This window comes from Sus scrofa, chromosome 3, assembly GCF_054392235.1.
Source record: "Sus scrofa isolate SSC_HxYL_T2T_F1_AM1 chromosome 3, Sscrofa_HxYL_maternal_Yorkshire_Landrace_v2.0, whole genome shotgun sequence".
In the NCBI taxonomy this organism is placed as follows: domain Eukaryota; kingdom Metazoa; phylum Chordata; class Mammalia; order Artiodactyla; family Suidae; genus Sus; species Sus scrofa.
Window position 1 is genome coordinate 81,980,992 of NC_139385.1, and position 14,832 is coordinate 81,995,823.

The 14,832-nt window shown below is 56.9% G+C and overlaps 1 protein-coding gene across 4 annotated transcripts in view; it reads left to right on the top strand.

The window, feature by feature from the left end:
- Positions 1-14,832, top strand: part of SFXN5 (sideroflexin 5) — a 133,969-nt gene that overhangs the window by 110,201 nt on the left and 8,936 nt on the right. For 2 of the 4 annotated variants that reach the window (XM_003354772.6, XM_085018915.1), the window contains exon 13: positions 3,596-3,713. In XM_003354772.6, the coding sequence (XP_003354820.2) occupies positions 3,596-3,713 (118 nt within the window). Of the gene's footprint in view, positions 1-3,595; positions 8,404-9,267; positions 10,006-14,832 lie in introns of those variants that run through there. The other 2 variants (XR_014841694.1, XM_085018916.1) reach the window with 2 other exon arrangements.

Sequence of the window (14,832 nt, forward strand, 5' to 3'; positions counted from 1 at the left end):
TCAAAGATACAACTCGCCTCATGGAAATGGGGGGAGTTACCAGAATGTGAAGTCAGTGGAGAGCAGGGAAGGGAGCAGCTTCCATGAAGACTCCTAGGAGGAGTTCCTGCTCCATCACTGACCTGCGGGGCTGGTCAGTTTCCCACCTGGAGAACAATTGCCCCCTTCACCACCTTGTTGCTAGAGCTTGGCACTTTGCACCATCCAGGAGGTCCCTGGCACCCACAGCCTTTCCAGGCAGGGTGGTCACGGCAGGGCCTCTGCTGATGAGGCTGCTGGGGGAGGCAGCCCCACCCCTCGGGGGAGCCCCTGTTGGGTGAGGGAGTCAGGACAGCCAGGGAAAGAAAGACAAAAGAACGCTTACAAAGCAGCCTACTTGCAAATTAATGGAGCGCAAACTAAAACCGCTCCAAGTGCTGAGGGAATGCACAGCAATGGGGAGACAAGCTGTTGTGTGGCGGCCGCGGCTGGGCCGGCTTCACCCCTGGCCTCAGTGTCTCCCCTGGGGAGGGGCTCTCAGAGCCAAGGGCCCCGGCTTTCCTGCTAGGATAGGCGCGGTGGAGGGCTCTTCGGGTGTCCCTCTCTCTGAGACCGCCAGGAAAAGAGTCTCAAGTCAGAAGCCGAGGAGCCTCCACCCCCAGCCTCTGAGAGCTCCTGGGCTCCTCTGACGGGCTGCACCCACCTGCCCACTGAGGCCCTTCACTCCAGGGGACTCCGGGGGAGGGGGGGCTCACACTCCAGCTTCATCATCCAGAGGAAGCAGGTTTTAGACTCAGGGCTGGGAGAGAAGCCCCGCCCCCTGATGGTCCCCACCCCCAACTCAGAGGCAGGTGTGGGGACTCTCTCCCCATGCCCTGCAGCCCTGACCCTGGCCCTGGCCCTGGAGTTCACTGCCCCCAGGCTGGGTCTCCACTGGGCCGAGGTTCAGGCCACACCCTCGGCGGTGGTGCCTGAGGCCGCTCCCCAGCCTCCCTCTCTCCCTGCGCTCCGGGTCTTTCCTCTCTCCCAGGCATTCGCACATCTCTCCATCTGCATATTTTAGCTCCCCCAGCTGCCTTTCCAATTCCTCCCTGCCATTTCTCTCTCCTCCTCCCCTCCCCCTGTCCTGCTGTGTTCACTCTCCCGCCTGGGCTGGGACTTCAGAGGCTCCCCTTGGCTGCTGTTGGAGCCTGCCTCCCTCCTGAGTGGGGAGCCCAGGCCTGGAGCTTCCTGGATCCCTTTCACCTTGGGGACTTCAGCCAGCCACCCGGAGAGAGGAGCCAAGGTCAACGCCCGCTGTGGAAGGGATCTGTCCAGTGTCTCCACCAGAAAGAGCCCATGGCTTGCCCCTCACCTGCCAGGGAGGGAACCTCCCTCCACGCCCCTTGGGGCTGTGCCTCCAGGGACTCCATATTCTCCTGTCCCCTCCCTTGTGCTCTGGTTCCCCCCGCTTCAGGGACTGAGATCCCAGCCACTGCCACCGGGGCAGGAATACCCACTTCCTGGTCCTGCTGGAGAAGTGGATCTGAGTTGACAGTGATCTCAGGCCTTATTCCCACCCCCTCCATGACTCCCATGGAAGCCCAGGAGGCTGAGTCCATGGGAAGGGGGGAGGGGTGAGGCCCGCCTGGAAGAAAGTGAGACCATGGGGGCCCTGGACAGAGGAGAGGCCAGCCCGACTTGATTTAGGCAACTTCGTCCCACTGTTCTTAATCCTCTGGAAATTCCCCTCCCCAGGAGCTCAGTTCAGGCTTAAACCAACAACTGGACAGATCTTGGGTCTGGGCCAGTGGGGAGGGCTGCAGCCCAGCCCAGTCCCCAGGACCCACCCTACTTCCTGCCCCATCAATGGCAGCAATACTCACACACCTACTGAGCACTTACTGAGTCCAGGTCTTATACTTGCATAGAATTTACAAGGAATTGGATCTTTTTTTTTAACTATTCAATGAATTTTATTACATTTATTGTTGTACAACAATACAAGGAATTGGACCTTTATTGGTACCTCAGCAGGTACATCCTGGGCCAGAGTTTCCCAGAACCATGGTCTGGGGATCACCTGTTTTAGACTCATTGAAGATTCCCAGGTATGGTGCCAACTGAATCAGGATCTCTCAGGAGTAAAGGAATCTGCCTTTTAATTTTTTTTTTTTTTGCTTTTTAGGGCTGCACTTGCAGCTTATAGAAGGTCCCAGGCTAGAGGTCGAATCAGAGCTACAGCTGCCGACCTGCGCCACAGCCACAGCAACGCAGGATCTGAGCCGTGTCTGACCTACACCACGGCTCATGGCAACACCGGATCCTTAACCCACTGAGCGAGACCAGGGATCGAACACACCACTTCATGGATACTAATCAGCTTTGTAACCTGCTGAGCCACAGGAAGGGAGTCTGCATTTTTAACCAGCTGCCTAGATACTAAAGTTTGAGAAGTGCAGTTCCCAATTTTGCTGTCAGCTTAGAGCCGGTTGCTCTTGGAATTGGTGTCCCAGGAGGTGAAGGTGGCATGCTTGGCCTGTCCCTGCACTGAGGCCTGCCCTCCAGGAGGGCCTCTCCCCTGCCTGTGGCCATAGTGGCCCCACTCCAGGAGGGCAGGGGCAAGAGCCCTGGTTATATTTCTTCAACTCAGTCTCGGTCAAGTGAAGGTCAGCACTTCCCAAGGCCAGCATGAGTGCCCACCCAGCATTCCTTGGCAAATAATCCATCCTGTTGGCACGTCCCACCCCAGGCCTCCCCAAGTAGGGTGACTGGTGGTCTTCACCACAGCCTGGTGGATTCTACATAATGAACACTCTGATGGGTGACAAAGTAGAGGTGGGCTCTTAGCTGCGGTGGCCTCTACTCTGGAGAGCCCATTTTGTCATGGGGCTAGGGACCCAGGGCCCTGGAGGGAGGTTTTCTTACCCTGTCTCACCCAAGAATCACACCTCTGATGTTTGCCATGGGGAGAGGTGCCAGCTGTGAGTTGGCAGTGAAGCTGGCAAAGGGTCCTTCAGGCAGGATCTGCAGCAGCTCAGTGATAGCGTTTGTGGGGAGACCAGACTGCCGCCCTGCCTGCCTCCTGCGGACTTGGCCTTGGCCTGGGCCTTGGAAAGGTCACTGCCTCTCTCTGTGGCTCTTGGATAGAAGGTGCAGTGGTGGTCATTGGGGTAATATAGGATTGTCCCCTCCCGGCTATGCATACGAGTGTGCGTGTTCGTGCATGCGGTGTGTGAATGTGTGTGTGGTTTGTTCACTATTTCGATATGCGCTGCCTTCAAGAACCATCTTCCTCTGCTGTGTCCCTGCATCATTCCCCTTCCCCTCCCCGCACAGGAACAGGGCCCGACAGCCTCCTCCATCAGCTCCTCCTCATGTGGCCTTTGCCCAGGGCTGGATACACAAGTGCTCATTTATGATTTACGGTTAAGAATTCAACCAGCCATATTCTTGGGGCAAGGCCTGGGGAGAGGGCTGCCAATGAGGGCGGTCCCCAAGACAGAATTCCTGCACAGCTATTGAGCTATGGGGCTGGCTGGCATTGGGACTCACTGGGATCCAGCATGGTGGCTATCGGCCAGCTCACCCTCACTTTGCATCTCATGGGTCTCCCCACTTCTCTCTCCCCCAACAGGACGGCTCTCCTGCAGGCCCGCCCCCGGCTGCTCCTCCCTGTGCAAAGCCTCGTGTGCCTGGCAGCCTTCGGCCTGGCCCTGCCACTGGCCATCAGCCTCTTCCCACAGATGTCAGAGGTCAGTGGAGGGAGGGACCCAAGGACGCGATGGGGAGGGTTGCGATTTGGTGGTTTATGAACCAATGCTCAGTGCTGATTCCTTAGTGCCAGGCTAGGCCCCGGGGTTAGAGCCATGAGTAAGACAGGCCCAGTTGAGTTGAGAGTCAAGCAGTGAACACACGATGAAACAGGGACTGGAAGTTGTGGGTGAGGCATGTTGGGGGCAGGTGTTCCGCTGGGTGTGGAAGGAGAGAGTAGGTGCCCAGATGAGGGCATTGGCATTGCACGAAGCCTGAAGGATAGGCTAGAGTTGGCACAGTCTGTAAGGGGGTGAGGGATCATGTAGCCTGGGGTCCCCTGTGTGAAGGTTCTGAGGCAGGTGGCCCACAGCTGAGGAAAGGCTGCATCTTGAGCAGAGAGCAAGACAAGGTGAGGCGGGCTGGGGAAGGGGGCCGGGGGTCAGGAGGTGCTGGGAACTTGGAAGCCAGCACGGAGGGGAAGTGATACCAGGATTGCTGTGCAGAGCAGAATGACAGAGTCCTGGTTTTGAATGGTCCTGTGGCTGCATTGTGAAGCTGGGCTAGAGCTCTGGAGGAGAAGGAGCCGTCAGGAGGCGGTGGCGGGTGTCCAGCGAGAGAGGATGGCGGCTTGGACCAGGCTGTTGGCAGTGGGCATGGAGGGAAGTGGGTCCTTTAAGAGAGCGTTAGGAGGCAGCTTCTTCCAGATTTGATGAAGAACTGGGTGTGGCAGGAGGTCAGGGAGCAGGCAGGATGCGTGCCCGGCTTTCTGCTTAACAAGATGCTGATGAGGAAGGAGGACAGTGTGGAGATGGACGGGCCCATGGGCTTTGAGGAGCCTGTGGAACATGCGAACCGAGGTGCCCCGTGGGAACTTGGCTTTGGGTCTGGAATCCTGGAGAGAGGCCTGGGCGGGAGGGTCAGAAGTAGGAGCCACCAGGGTAAACAGGGATGGGAGCTGGGGTGGTGAGTGGAATTAGCCGAGGGGCATGTGGAGGAAAGAGGCCCCTGGGAGGGGAAGGGTTGTCCAAGGACAAGGGGCCAGGAAGGTAAGGACAGAGTTGTGGGCAGGGGGAGCGTCCACAGGGTCAGGCCCTCCCGAGGGGTCAAGTTCCATGAGGTTGCAGAGCGTCCATGGTGTCTCAGGCAACGAGGACAAACTCCATCCTGACAGTGGGGCCCACGGGGTGGCAGGCCGACCATTGGGTCTAGAGGCTCGGCACCTGGGGACACAGAGATGCAGACCCACAGCTGGAATGAGATGCGGGATCAAGAGCGGCTTTGTTTATTTTCACCTTTTCATTTTACTTTATTTTATTTTATTGGTCTTTCTGTCTTTTCTAGGGCCATACCCATGGCATATGGAGGTTCCCAGGCTAGGGGTTGAATCAGAGCTGTAGCCACCGGCCTACACCAGAGCCATAGCAACGCAGGATCCGAGCCATGTCTGCAACCTACATCACAGCTCATTGCAACGCCAGATCCTTAACCCACTGAGCAAGGCCAGGGATCGAACCCGAAACCTCATGGTTCCTAGTCGGATTCGTCAACCACTGAGCCACGACGGGAACTCCCATTTTCACCCTTTTAAATGGGAGAAGACTGGGGCTGTGTACATGCGAAGGGAAGGCACTGGGAGAGAAGGAGGCCACTGGAGGAGGAAGACAGAGCACAGAGTCCAGGCACTGGGGGAGGCAGAGCACAGACAGGGGCTCGGAGGACTCACCTTGGTGGGGGAGACCCCTCCCCACTTTAGATGGAGGTGGAGGTCGGGGTGGGGAGGTTAAGGACAATGTTCTTTTTTAAAAAAAATATTTATTTATTTATGTATTCATTTTTGTCTTTTCAGGCCTGCGCCTGTTGCATATGGAGGTTCCCAGGTTAGGGGTCAAATTGGAGCTGCAGCTGATGCCTACGCTGCAGCCACAGCAACGCCAGATCCGAACCTAGTCTGTGATTTACACCACAGCTCACGGCAACACCGGATCCTTTAACCCACTGATCGAGGCCAGGGATTGAACCTGAGTCCTCATGGATGCTAGTTGGGTTTGTTACCACTGAGCCACAACAGGAACCCCGAGGACACTGTTCTGATGGCTCCTGTGATCTCACGATCCAGCAGAGAGTAAGGAGGAGGGTAGGAAGGGGAGGTCAGAGGTCAGAGGACCATGGAGAAGGTGGAGACAATCAGGGGGAGAACAGAAGAGGAGGGTGGGCCAAAGAAGTCAAGGAGCCTGGTGGGCAGTGGCAGGGCTCAGCCGAGGGGTGGCTGAGGGCAGGCACAGGTCTGTGGGGGTAGCCAGGGCACCTCTACCCAGAGGTGCGGGGCCTGCTCCCATTTTGTCTGGCTGGGTGAGGATTTGGGAGGCTGGAAGGAATTCAGGAAGAGCAGAGGATCCCAGAGTTGTAGCTGGGGTGGGGACAGGGGTGAAGAGGCGCGAGCCAGCTGTTTGGTGCAGAGGTAGACCCAAGAGACCGAAGAACGACCCTGGTACTTGGAGTCCACGGGAAGGTGGAGGCCCTGGCCCTTCGGAATTTGTGATTGCAGGTCTGAGCTGCTCCGTCCTCGACAGAGGGCATGGGAGGGGTGCAGTGTCCTTTAGCAAAGTTGGGGAAGGTGAAAATCAGGGTCCCAGGGTGTCACCTGGGTTGTAAGGCTTGGAAACCCAGGGTCTTAGAGGAGGAGATAGCGGCCCAGCCTCCAGGCCCCGAGGTCTGAGGAAGGTTAGGAGGAGAGACACTTGCCTCCACTGAGCCCCAGAGTCTTAGGAGGAAAGTATAACGGAGTGGGGCTCCTGTCTTCGGTGCCAAGCCAAGGCACCTGGGATGGGAAGCCTGGTGCGCGATGCGTGCCAGCCGCATCCTCATACCCATAGGGCCCAGTCTTGCCAAGAAGCCAGGGATACCCTCCAGCCTCCCCCTCCCCCCCAAAGCTGAATAGCTATATCCTGATGTGTGGGGACTCCAAAGGGAGCTTGAGGTTCCAGGTAGCCTGGAAGCTCTGAAGATGGGAGGGAGGGCCCTTCTCAGTGGTCCCAGCATCCCCCTCTGGAGGGCCTAGGCCCGGCACACCCCAAAGCCACTGCATCTCTTTGTGCAGTTGGGCCGAGTCTGCCGTTCTGAGCAAAAGTCAGAGACCCCATGTGCCTGTAGGCGCCACTGTGTTCAGAAGCTTCAAGCTGCTCCCATTGTTCTATCCCGTTGTACTATCTGGCTGCATGGGGGTGGTTGCCGGGCGGGCGGGGGGGGGACCCAGGGCAGAGAAACCCCATGATGGAATTGGAGCCTGTCCCATTGGAAGGATTTTCAGGATCATCCAGTCTACGGCCCTCCTGGCTCTGTTGGGGAGATGGTGGCCCAGAGCAGCCAAGGGTCCAGTCCCAAATTGTGGAAGCCAGGTGCTGCTATGGGAGGATAGCTCAGAGGCCCATTCCCTGTCCTGAGCTCCAGGAAACACTGCATCTGCTTGTTCTGGGGGATTTTCTCTTCTCATTCAACCACCCTGAGGGTAGAGAGGAGGGAGCGGGGCGCCCACTTGTGGTGGGGAGGAGTCTGGGAGTGCTGTGGGTCTTTGGCAGGTGTTCCTCGGAGGCAGATAATGGAGAGATGGCCACAATCCACCCACTCTGGCCTCCAGCTCTGGCTGCAGAGAGGTGGTCTAAGTGAGCAGCCATGGCCTAAGTGAGTGAACGTCCAGGCTCCTTCCTCCCCCTAGCCTGCCTTAGCAAGGCATAGAAGTTAGTTCTTCAGGATGTCTAACCAAAGTCCCTCTCGTTGCCACCCAAGCCTCTTTCTCTAGATTGGGGAGAATAAGAGTAATTTCTCTAGATTGTGAAATAAGTCTCTTCTCCGGGAGAAGAGGGTAGGGATATGATTTTCAGAGCCCCTCCTCACCTGCATCAGCGCCAACAGGATGCAGGCGGGCCTGTGCATTCTGGGATGTTTTGAGGCCCGTCTGTGACCTGCAGCACCAAGGCCATCAGCCAATTGGCTGAGAGGATCTTGTTCTCCCCATTCTTCCTCCAATTAATTCTCTTTAACGAGGTGCTGCTTCTGCCGTGTGGGAACCATGTCTCACATCCCAGAAGCCAGTGGGATTTGCCACCATCAGTCTGGACTTGCTTGGGCTGGTGACCCAGCCTTGCCAAGAGCCACCAACATTGTCAACAGGAGTGATCACTGGAACATTGATTAATTAATTAGGTGACTTGGAGATAGAGTTTAGGAACTGGTCCCTAGAAGGGCTGGCCTGCGGTGATTGGTGTGGGGTTTCCAAACCACTAATCCCAGAGGTTGAGCAAAGAATCCCCTCTTCAATCCCTGGGCCAGAGTTTTGTCTGGTCTTTTCAAGTTCATATTTCTCCCTATTAAAATGGTGCTTGTTTTAAAATTAAAATAGCAAATAATAATAATAATAGCTACCGCTTGTTAAACATCTACTGGGCCAGGCAGCATGCTGGGAACTCTGCATGCCTCATTGTATTAAATCCTCCTAATGTACCTCAAGGCCAAGATATTATTGTTTATCAAGGGTGGTTGCCTAGACAGTTAGATGTGTGTGTCTCAGGCTCTGGGGAGAGAGTTTGGCTGGAGACATGGAACCTTTGATGCATGAGGGAAACTGCAGCAGAGGAAGGGTTGAGGTCACTATGGGAGGAAGAAAAGGTGTCCAAAAAAAAATAAATAAATAAAGCAGAGTTCCTGCTATGGCTCCTTGGGTTAAGAACCCAGCATAGTGTCCGTGAAGAGGTGGGTTCAATCCCTGGCCTCAGTCAGTGGGTTACGGATCTGGCATTTCCACAAGCTGCACAGTAGGTCCCAGAGGTGGTTCAGATTCGGTGTTGCTGTGGCTGTGGTGTAGGCCGGCAGCTGCAGCTCTAATTCGACCCCTAGCCTGGGAACTTCCATATGCTGCAGGTGCAGCCCTAAAAAAACAAGAAAGACGAAAAAAAAAAAAATGGGCAGGGCTAGCCAGGGGAAGAGCCTCGATGAGCAGTTTCATGGACACAGAGGACAAGGGCGTTTCAAGGAGGAGGGTGCTCTCTGCGAATGAGCTGCTGCAGAGAGGACCAGAAGGAGCCGACAAGACTTGTCAGTGGGGATCTAGCTGGGCAGCAAAATGGTGTCAGGTGCCTCTCTTTGTTCAGAGAAGTGAGCTCAGGGATGGGAAGCCATTGAGAACAGCAAAGAAAATTTCACTCCCAGGGTGTTCTGTGAGATGGGGAGTTGGGAGCCTGGAGAGAGGACAGTGATGAGAAAGGGATGCATACAGCCCAGAGTGGAAAGGAATGGCCTCCTGAGGGGTCCCAGGGTCTAGTAAGTAGAGAGACCTGGCTGACTCTCGTGGTGAATGGGGATCTGGAACCTGACCGTCCTCTGAGGCAGGTACCAATATTATTCCCTGTTTACAGATGGGAAAACTGAGGCATATCACGGTTAAGTGTCTTGGGAGTTCCCATTATGGTACAGTGGAAATGAATCTGACCAGTATCCATGAGGATGTGGGTTTGATCCCTGGCTTCGCTCAGTGGGTTAAGGATCCGGTGTTGCCGTGAGCTGTGGTGTAGGTGGCAGATATGGCTTGGATCCCACGTTGCTGTGACTGTGGCACAGGCTAGCAGCTATAGCTCTGATTCGACCTCTAGCCTGGGAACTTTCATATGCCGTGGGTGCAGCCCAGAGTTGAGGTGGGGTCCAGTGGGCCAGCAGTTAGGGTGGGGAGCTTCCTTAGGAACTTGGGTGTGAGGATGGGAGAGCAAGGTCTGGCCTCTCTTCTGGGGCCCAGTCATGCTGCCCATGCAGGGAATGTGTGGGGTGCCCCGTGGACCCTGTGACCTGCCAGTTAAGGCTGTGGGGCAATAGCCAAGGCCATTTCCGTCGGGCTGAGCTCAGGCATAGACGGGCTCGTCCACACCCAGAATCTCTTCCCTCCCATGGATACTGAGGGGCTTTCCCTTTCCTCTTATAACAGAGAGGCCATGCCACAGCCCCTGGTCTCAGGGAACCTGTGTTCTGGTGGGGCAGACAGGAACCCAATAAACAAGGAATGGCAGGTGATGACACAGTTCTGATGAAAATAAGGCAGAGGAGTGCCTGCTGTGGCACAGTGGGATTGGCAGCGTCTCTGGAGCACTGGGACGCAGGTTCGATCCCCGGCCCAGCACAGTGGGTTAAAGGATCTGGCACTGCCGCAGCTGCAGCTTAGGTCACAACTGCGGCTCGAATCCAGTCCTTGGCCCAGGAATTCCATATGCCAAGGGGCGACCAAAAAATGAAAAAAAGAAAGAAAGAAAAGCAGGCAGAGAGCTGTGCTGGAACTTGCCCAGGGCTGTGCTGGGTCAGGTGGGTTGTGGAGGCCTCCCTGTGGCATGTGGGGACCTGGTTTGTGATGACCTTTCTGGCCCTGCCCTCTCTAGAAGTTGGGGCTCTGGGTTGAAGGCCAGTGTGGTCATCTCTGTTCTCCCGCAGACACACACACACACACACACACACACACACACACTGGGGTCTCAGATCCCCTAAGGGAGATGTCCAATTGGCTGCCCCAAGAGGCTAGATCTGGGGATGGTGAATGTCCCCCAACCCTGACAGGCAATGTTTTGCACCTGGGAGCACTTCCAGTCCCATCTGAGAACCTCATGTCTCCCCGGGGCAGGAAGCAGTACCTTGGCCAAGTACCCTGCCTGTGCCCCTGCGGCTTTCCGGGTTTCCAAGTCTCTCTCTCTCTTTGTGCCTCTTTCTCCCTCCATGCATCTCAGGCTCTTCCCCACCCCATTCCCCTCTCTTTCCTCCGCGAGCCCCCCGGGAGCTCGGGGGGCTGGGGAACTGGGCTGCACATACAAGCCGGAGCCATTGTTCGACAATCTGTTTTTGTCTTCATCTTGTTGGCAGGCGGCAGGAGAGGAGCAAAAGGTTAATGAGACACTGTGCAGCGGGATTACCGCGCGCCGGCGAGCGGCGGGCGGGCGAGCCAGCGTGGTGACAGGGAACTAATTAGGAGCAGTTTAACAGGAGGAAAAAGTGAAATCTCCTCTTCACCAACTGTCAATAATTAGCTGATTTGGTGAGGTTGAAATGTGTCCACAGGAAAAGGTGGGGCTCTTCTGGGGATGCGGGAGGCAGGAAGGTTGGAGGCCACTGGGGGCTCTGCCCTGTCCCTTGGCAGGGGGGGCGGTTTGAGGCCGGGGGCCTGCCCCCTGTGCCCCAGGTCTGCTCTCCTCCCCTCTGGCTGGCATCTGCCAGCCTCAGCTCTCTGTATGACCTTGGTGTTCACCGTAAAGACCTCAGTTTCCCCTGCCGTAAGATAAGGTGTTGGAAGGAAGTGTCTTCCTGGCTCTGCCCACGAGGGTTCTGTTAGTGAAACCATGAACCAGGACCCTGGTTCTGGAGCAGGGAGAGCTGATGGCGGGCTATGTGACCTTAAGTCAGATGCTGACCCTTGGGTGACTCTCTGACAGCGTGGGTGTGACTTCTGAGAGCCACCGCTGGGGCCAGGCATGGCTGGTGAATGGTGCTGAATGGCGAATAGACAGAACCTCCCTTGCAGCACGGCTTGTAGCCCCCAGACCCTTACCCAGCTCCTGTCCTCGCAGCGGCCACAGGGGCTGTGGTTGTGGCACAAGAAAGACCCGGCTGGGTGCCTCTGGGCTGGGCTTCTTCTGCAAGGGCTGCGGGCCCTCTCTCTGCATCAGCTTTGCTGGGGCCGCGTGGAGGCAAGGAGTCAGGTTCACTAGCAGTGAGGGTTGTTTCCTGTTGGGCCTGTTGGCTCTGTCGGCCTGTCCTTGTTCGTTTGTTGACCTCTGCCCTTTGGCTTTCCCTGACATCTCAGCAGGACACCTCCCTCCCCACCCTCCCTCTGCCCCTCCAGCTTCTGCCAAACACTGAGACTGGAAGAAAAGACATCATCTGAGTCCCCCAGGGCTACCTGCTCAGGACCTCCCCTCTCGGACCAGCTAAGCCCCCCAATCCTGTCCATCTCAGCCTAGCCCCTCCTCACTCAGCCCTGGAGGGTCCAGGGCACCAGAAGTCCAAGCCCTCCTTATGTCCTCACGCTATTCACCCTGGCCCCTGAAGTTGGCTCTTAGACGTCACACGTCTACCATAGATGAAGTTCCTGAAGGTCAAGCTCAGCTGACCCCTCCTCACTGCCTTACCCCTTCCTTTCCAGCTTTCATGGTTAAGAAACAAAGAGGCACCCGATCCCTGTGTGTGGGAAAAGAATGAGGGTACCCCCCAGTGACACCAGGGCCTCCACCATCTCTCTCCCTCAAGAAAATGGTGGGTTTGATGAACCAGGTTGGCCGGGAGCTGTGACCTACCGGAAGCAAATGTCTCCCCCCAGCTTGCTTCCTTTTCTCTGAGAAAGCATTTGAACGTTCAGCCAAGAATAGGGAAGAGTTGGGAACGCGCTCAGGTCCACAGTCCAGCTGTTCTAGCGGCCATCCCTCCTCCAGGAAGTCCTCCCTGATAAGCCCCACTAGGATCTGTTTCACTCCATACATGTAGGCTCGGGTCCCATGTGTTTCCTGCATCCCATCTCCCTCCCCAGGACAACCATCCTTTCCCCATCCCTCAACTCAGAGCATGTCCCTCAGGCTGAGAACTGGCGCTCTTTATCAACACCCAATACAAAGCACGGCCCTTCGGGGCTCACCTTGACCCTATCGCGTCCTGCCTTTCCCGCTCTTCCAGGGCTGATATGAGGTCAGAGGCAGTGTCCAGGGCATGACGTGTCCCTCTTGAGTCCACAGAGGTTCCCCATCTCCCGGAGTAGGTGCCTCGTCCCCGCCGATCTCAAATCCATCTCCTCCTTCGCTTGGAGTTGTGTGTTTGGGGCTTTTCTCCTTTACTGCTTTAATCAGTCCCTATTGAACTCCGAAGCGGGCTATTTTTGCCGTGAGAAATCTGCCGCCTCCCCGCCCGCTGCTTTCTTGGAGTTTGCCCACAGGACCCCCCAGGAGGGACGGATGGGAATGGCAAAGCCGCTCGGAGCCCAGGAACGCCAACGCCACCTGTCATGTTGCCTGTTCCCCACACCCCCACCCCAAACCTGCGCGTGCACGCAGGCCCACACACGAGCACATGCACGAACATGCACACACGTGCCCTAGTAACAGGGCTCGGCAGGGCCAGCTCTCAGCCTAACCCTCCCCAGTTCTTTCTAGAACCTTCTAGAACACCTACCTGAATAGAGGACAGGGAAGGAGGAGGCTTGGCTGTGCAAAGCCTCTGCTGAGAGGATTGAAAGCGTCCGTGTGTGTTTAGAACGTGCCTGACCCACGGCAGGGTCTCGGCCCTGGGAGCCATGAGGACACAGGCCAGCAGCCCCGGCCTATGCGATAACCACATGGGATAACCACGGAGTCCTTTTCTCAGCCGCCGAAGGGCGCTCTCATCCTCTCTTGATATTATCCACATCCCAGCCCCAGGAGGAGAAAATCTTCCCACTGTGCGGAGGGGAAACTGAGACCTTGAGACTGAGAAGGTGGAAGACAGAGAATGATTTTGAGATTGGGGCCCATGGGAGGGCACCCAGAAACAGTGTGAAGCTGCAAAAGGGGGCGAGGGGGCCTGAGCATCCCCTAGGTGCCCATCACACCAGGGAGATGAAAAAGCATAAGATAGAATCCCTGGACTCGGGGAGTTTGGATCAGTTTGATGCAGCTTTTACCAAGGACCAGCTATGCACATAGCGCTAGGTGACATGGGCCACCTTGAGTGGCACACGCTGGGGTGGGCTGGGGGACCACCGTATTCACAGCTGGCTGGAGGACAACAAGGGCTGGGGACACCATGGGCAGCAGCAATAGATTTGGTCTGAGAAGATCAGGGGGAGCTTCCTGGAGGAGGCAGGCAGCCTTAGGGGATGAGGCCTCAAAGCCTGAACATACAATGTAGGGGAAATGGAGAGCAGGCAGTGGGTGAGGAAGCTGGAGAGGGTGGCAGAAGGCCTTGAGTGACCATCCAAGGAGCCTGACATGTGTTGGGAAGGCGGTGGGAACCTGCACCAGCACCAGAGGCCTGACCCAGATGAAGTTCCTGAACGTCTTCGGGCCTCAGATGCTCCCCAGCCCCGGCCGAACACTCCCGTCCTCCAGCGACACTCGGGCTAACACTCTGGCCTGGATGTGTGTATCTGAGCCGGACCCGAGGTGAGAGAGGGTGGTATGCAGCTGCCCAGGAGGCAAGTTGGTTCCAGGCCTGGCAGAGGCCTCAGGCACACGGGGTCAGCCAGGTGCTGGCTTGGGCTTAGGACCTGTGTCAACGTCGCCACCACCTGCGGACCCTCAGAGGCCCGGATCCCTGGCCAGGAGTAGGAGGAGGCTTTGAGCCATGTCACAGGGTCATGCTGCACTCCCCACCCCCTAGCCCTTTGCCTTTGAAAAGGGGGCAGAAAAGCCACCAGAAGAAAGGCAAGGAGGAGGAACCTCTTTGTAGTAGGTAAAAGCCCCCGAGAGTGGGGCTTGGGCCGGGGATCCAGTTTCCTGTTTATGTCTCGGCACCTTGGCTCCAGGTTCAAATATGTAAACTATCCCCTGGCTGCTGGCTGCAGGTGTGTGTGCTCCCAGAGGCCACAGAGGCAGAGGTGGCCCCAGATGCATTCCTGACTCTGGCCCCCCACCCAAGATGAGCCAGGAGACAGAGGCAAATAGCTCAGGGTTAACCCTTCCAATGCCACAAAGGAAGCCCATCAGGCTGCTCGAGGGGCCTCTGGGGCCAGCTGGGCCTTGGGGTGCTCCGGGGAGGCTGGGTACTGGATGTGGTGCTTCGTGCTGCCTCTGACCTTAGATGCAACCAGAAGTCTGGGGTTATCTGTTTCGAGGGTCTGAGCTGGGTCCAGAGGCTGAGGTTGGGGCTCTACTAGGGGAGGGCATCTGGGGGAGGCCGTCTGGGAGCCAGGGGGCAGGTCCTACCTCCGAGTCAGGGGGTGCTAGCCAGGCCACGCTGCTCATCTCATGGCAGAGTGGGCCCGTTCCCAGCAGGCCCCTGGGCACCCCCAGTTCTGGGGCTGGTGGGGGGCTACCATCAGCCAGTGCTGACTGATCACTTCAGCCAGGGCTCTGGCTCTCCGTCCCAGAACCCCCTTCCCTCAAGGGCCCCTGCTTACTAGCCATCAGGCCC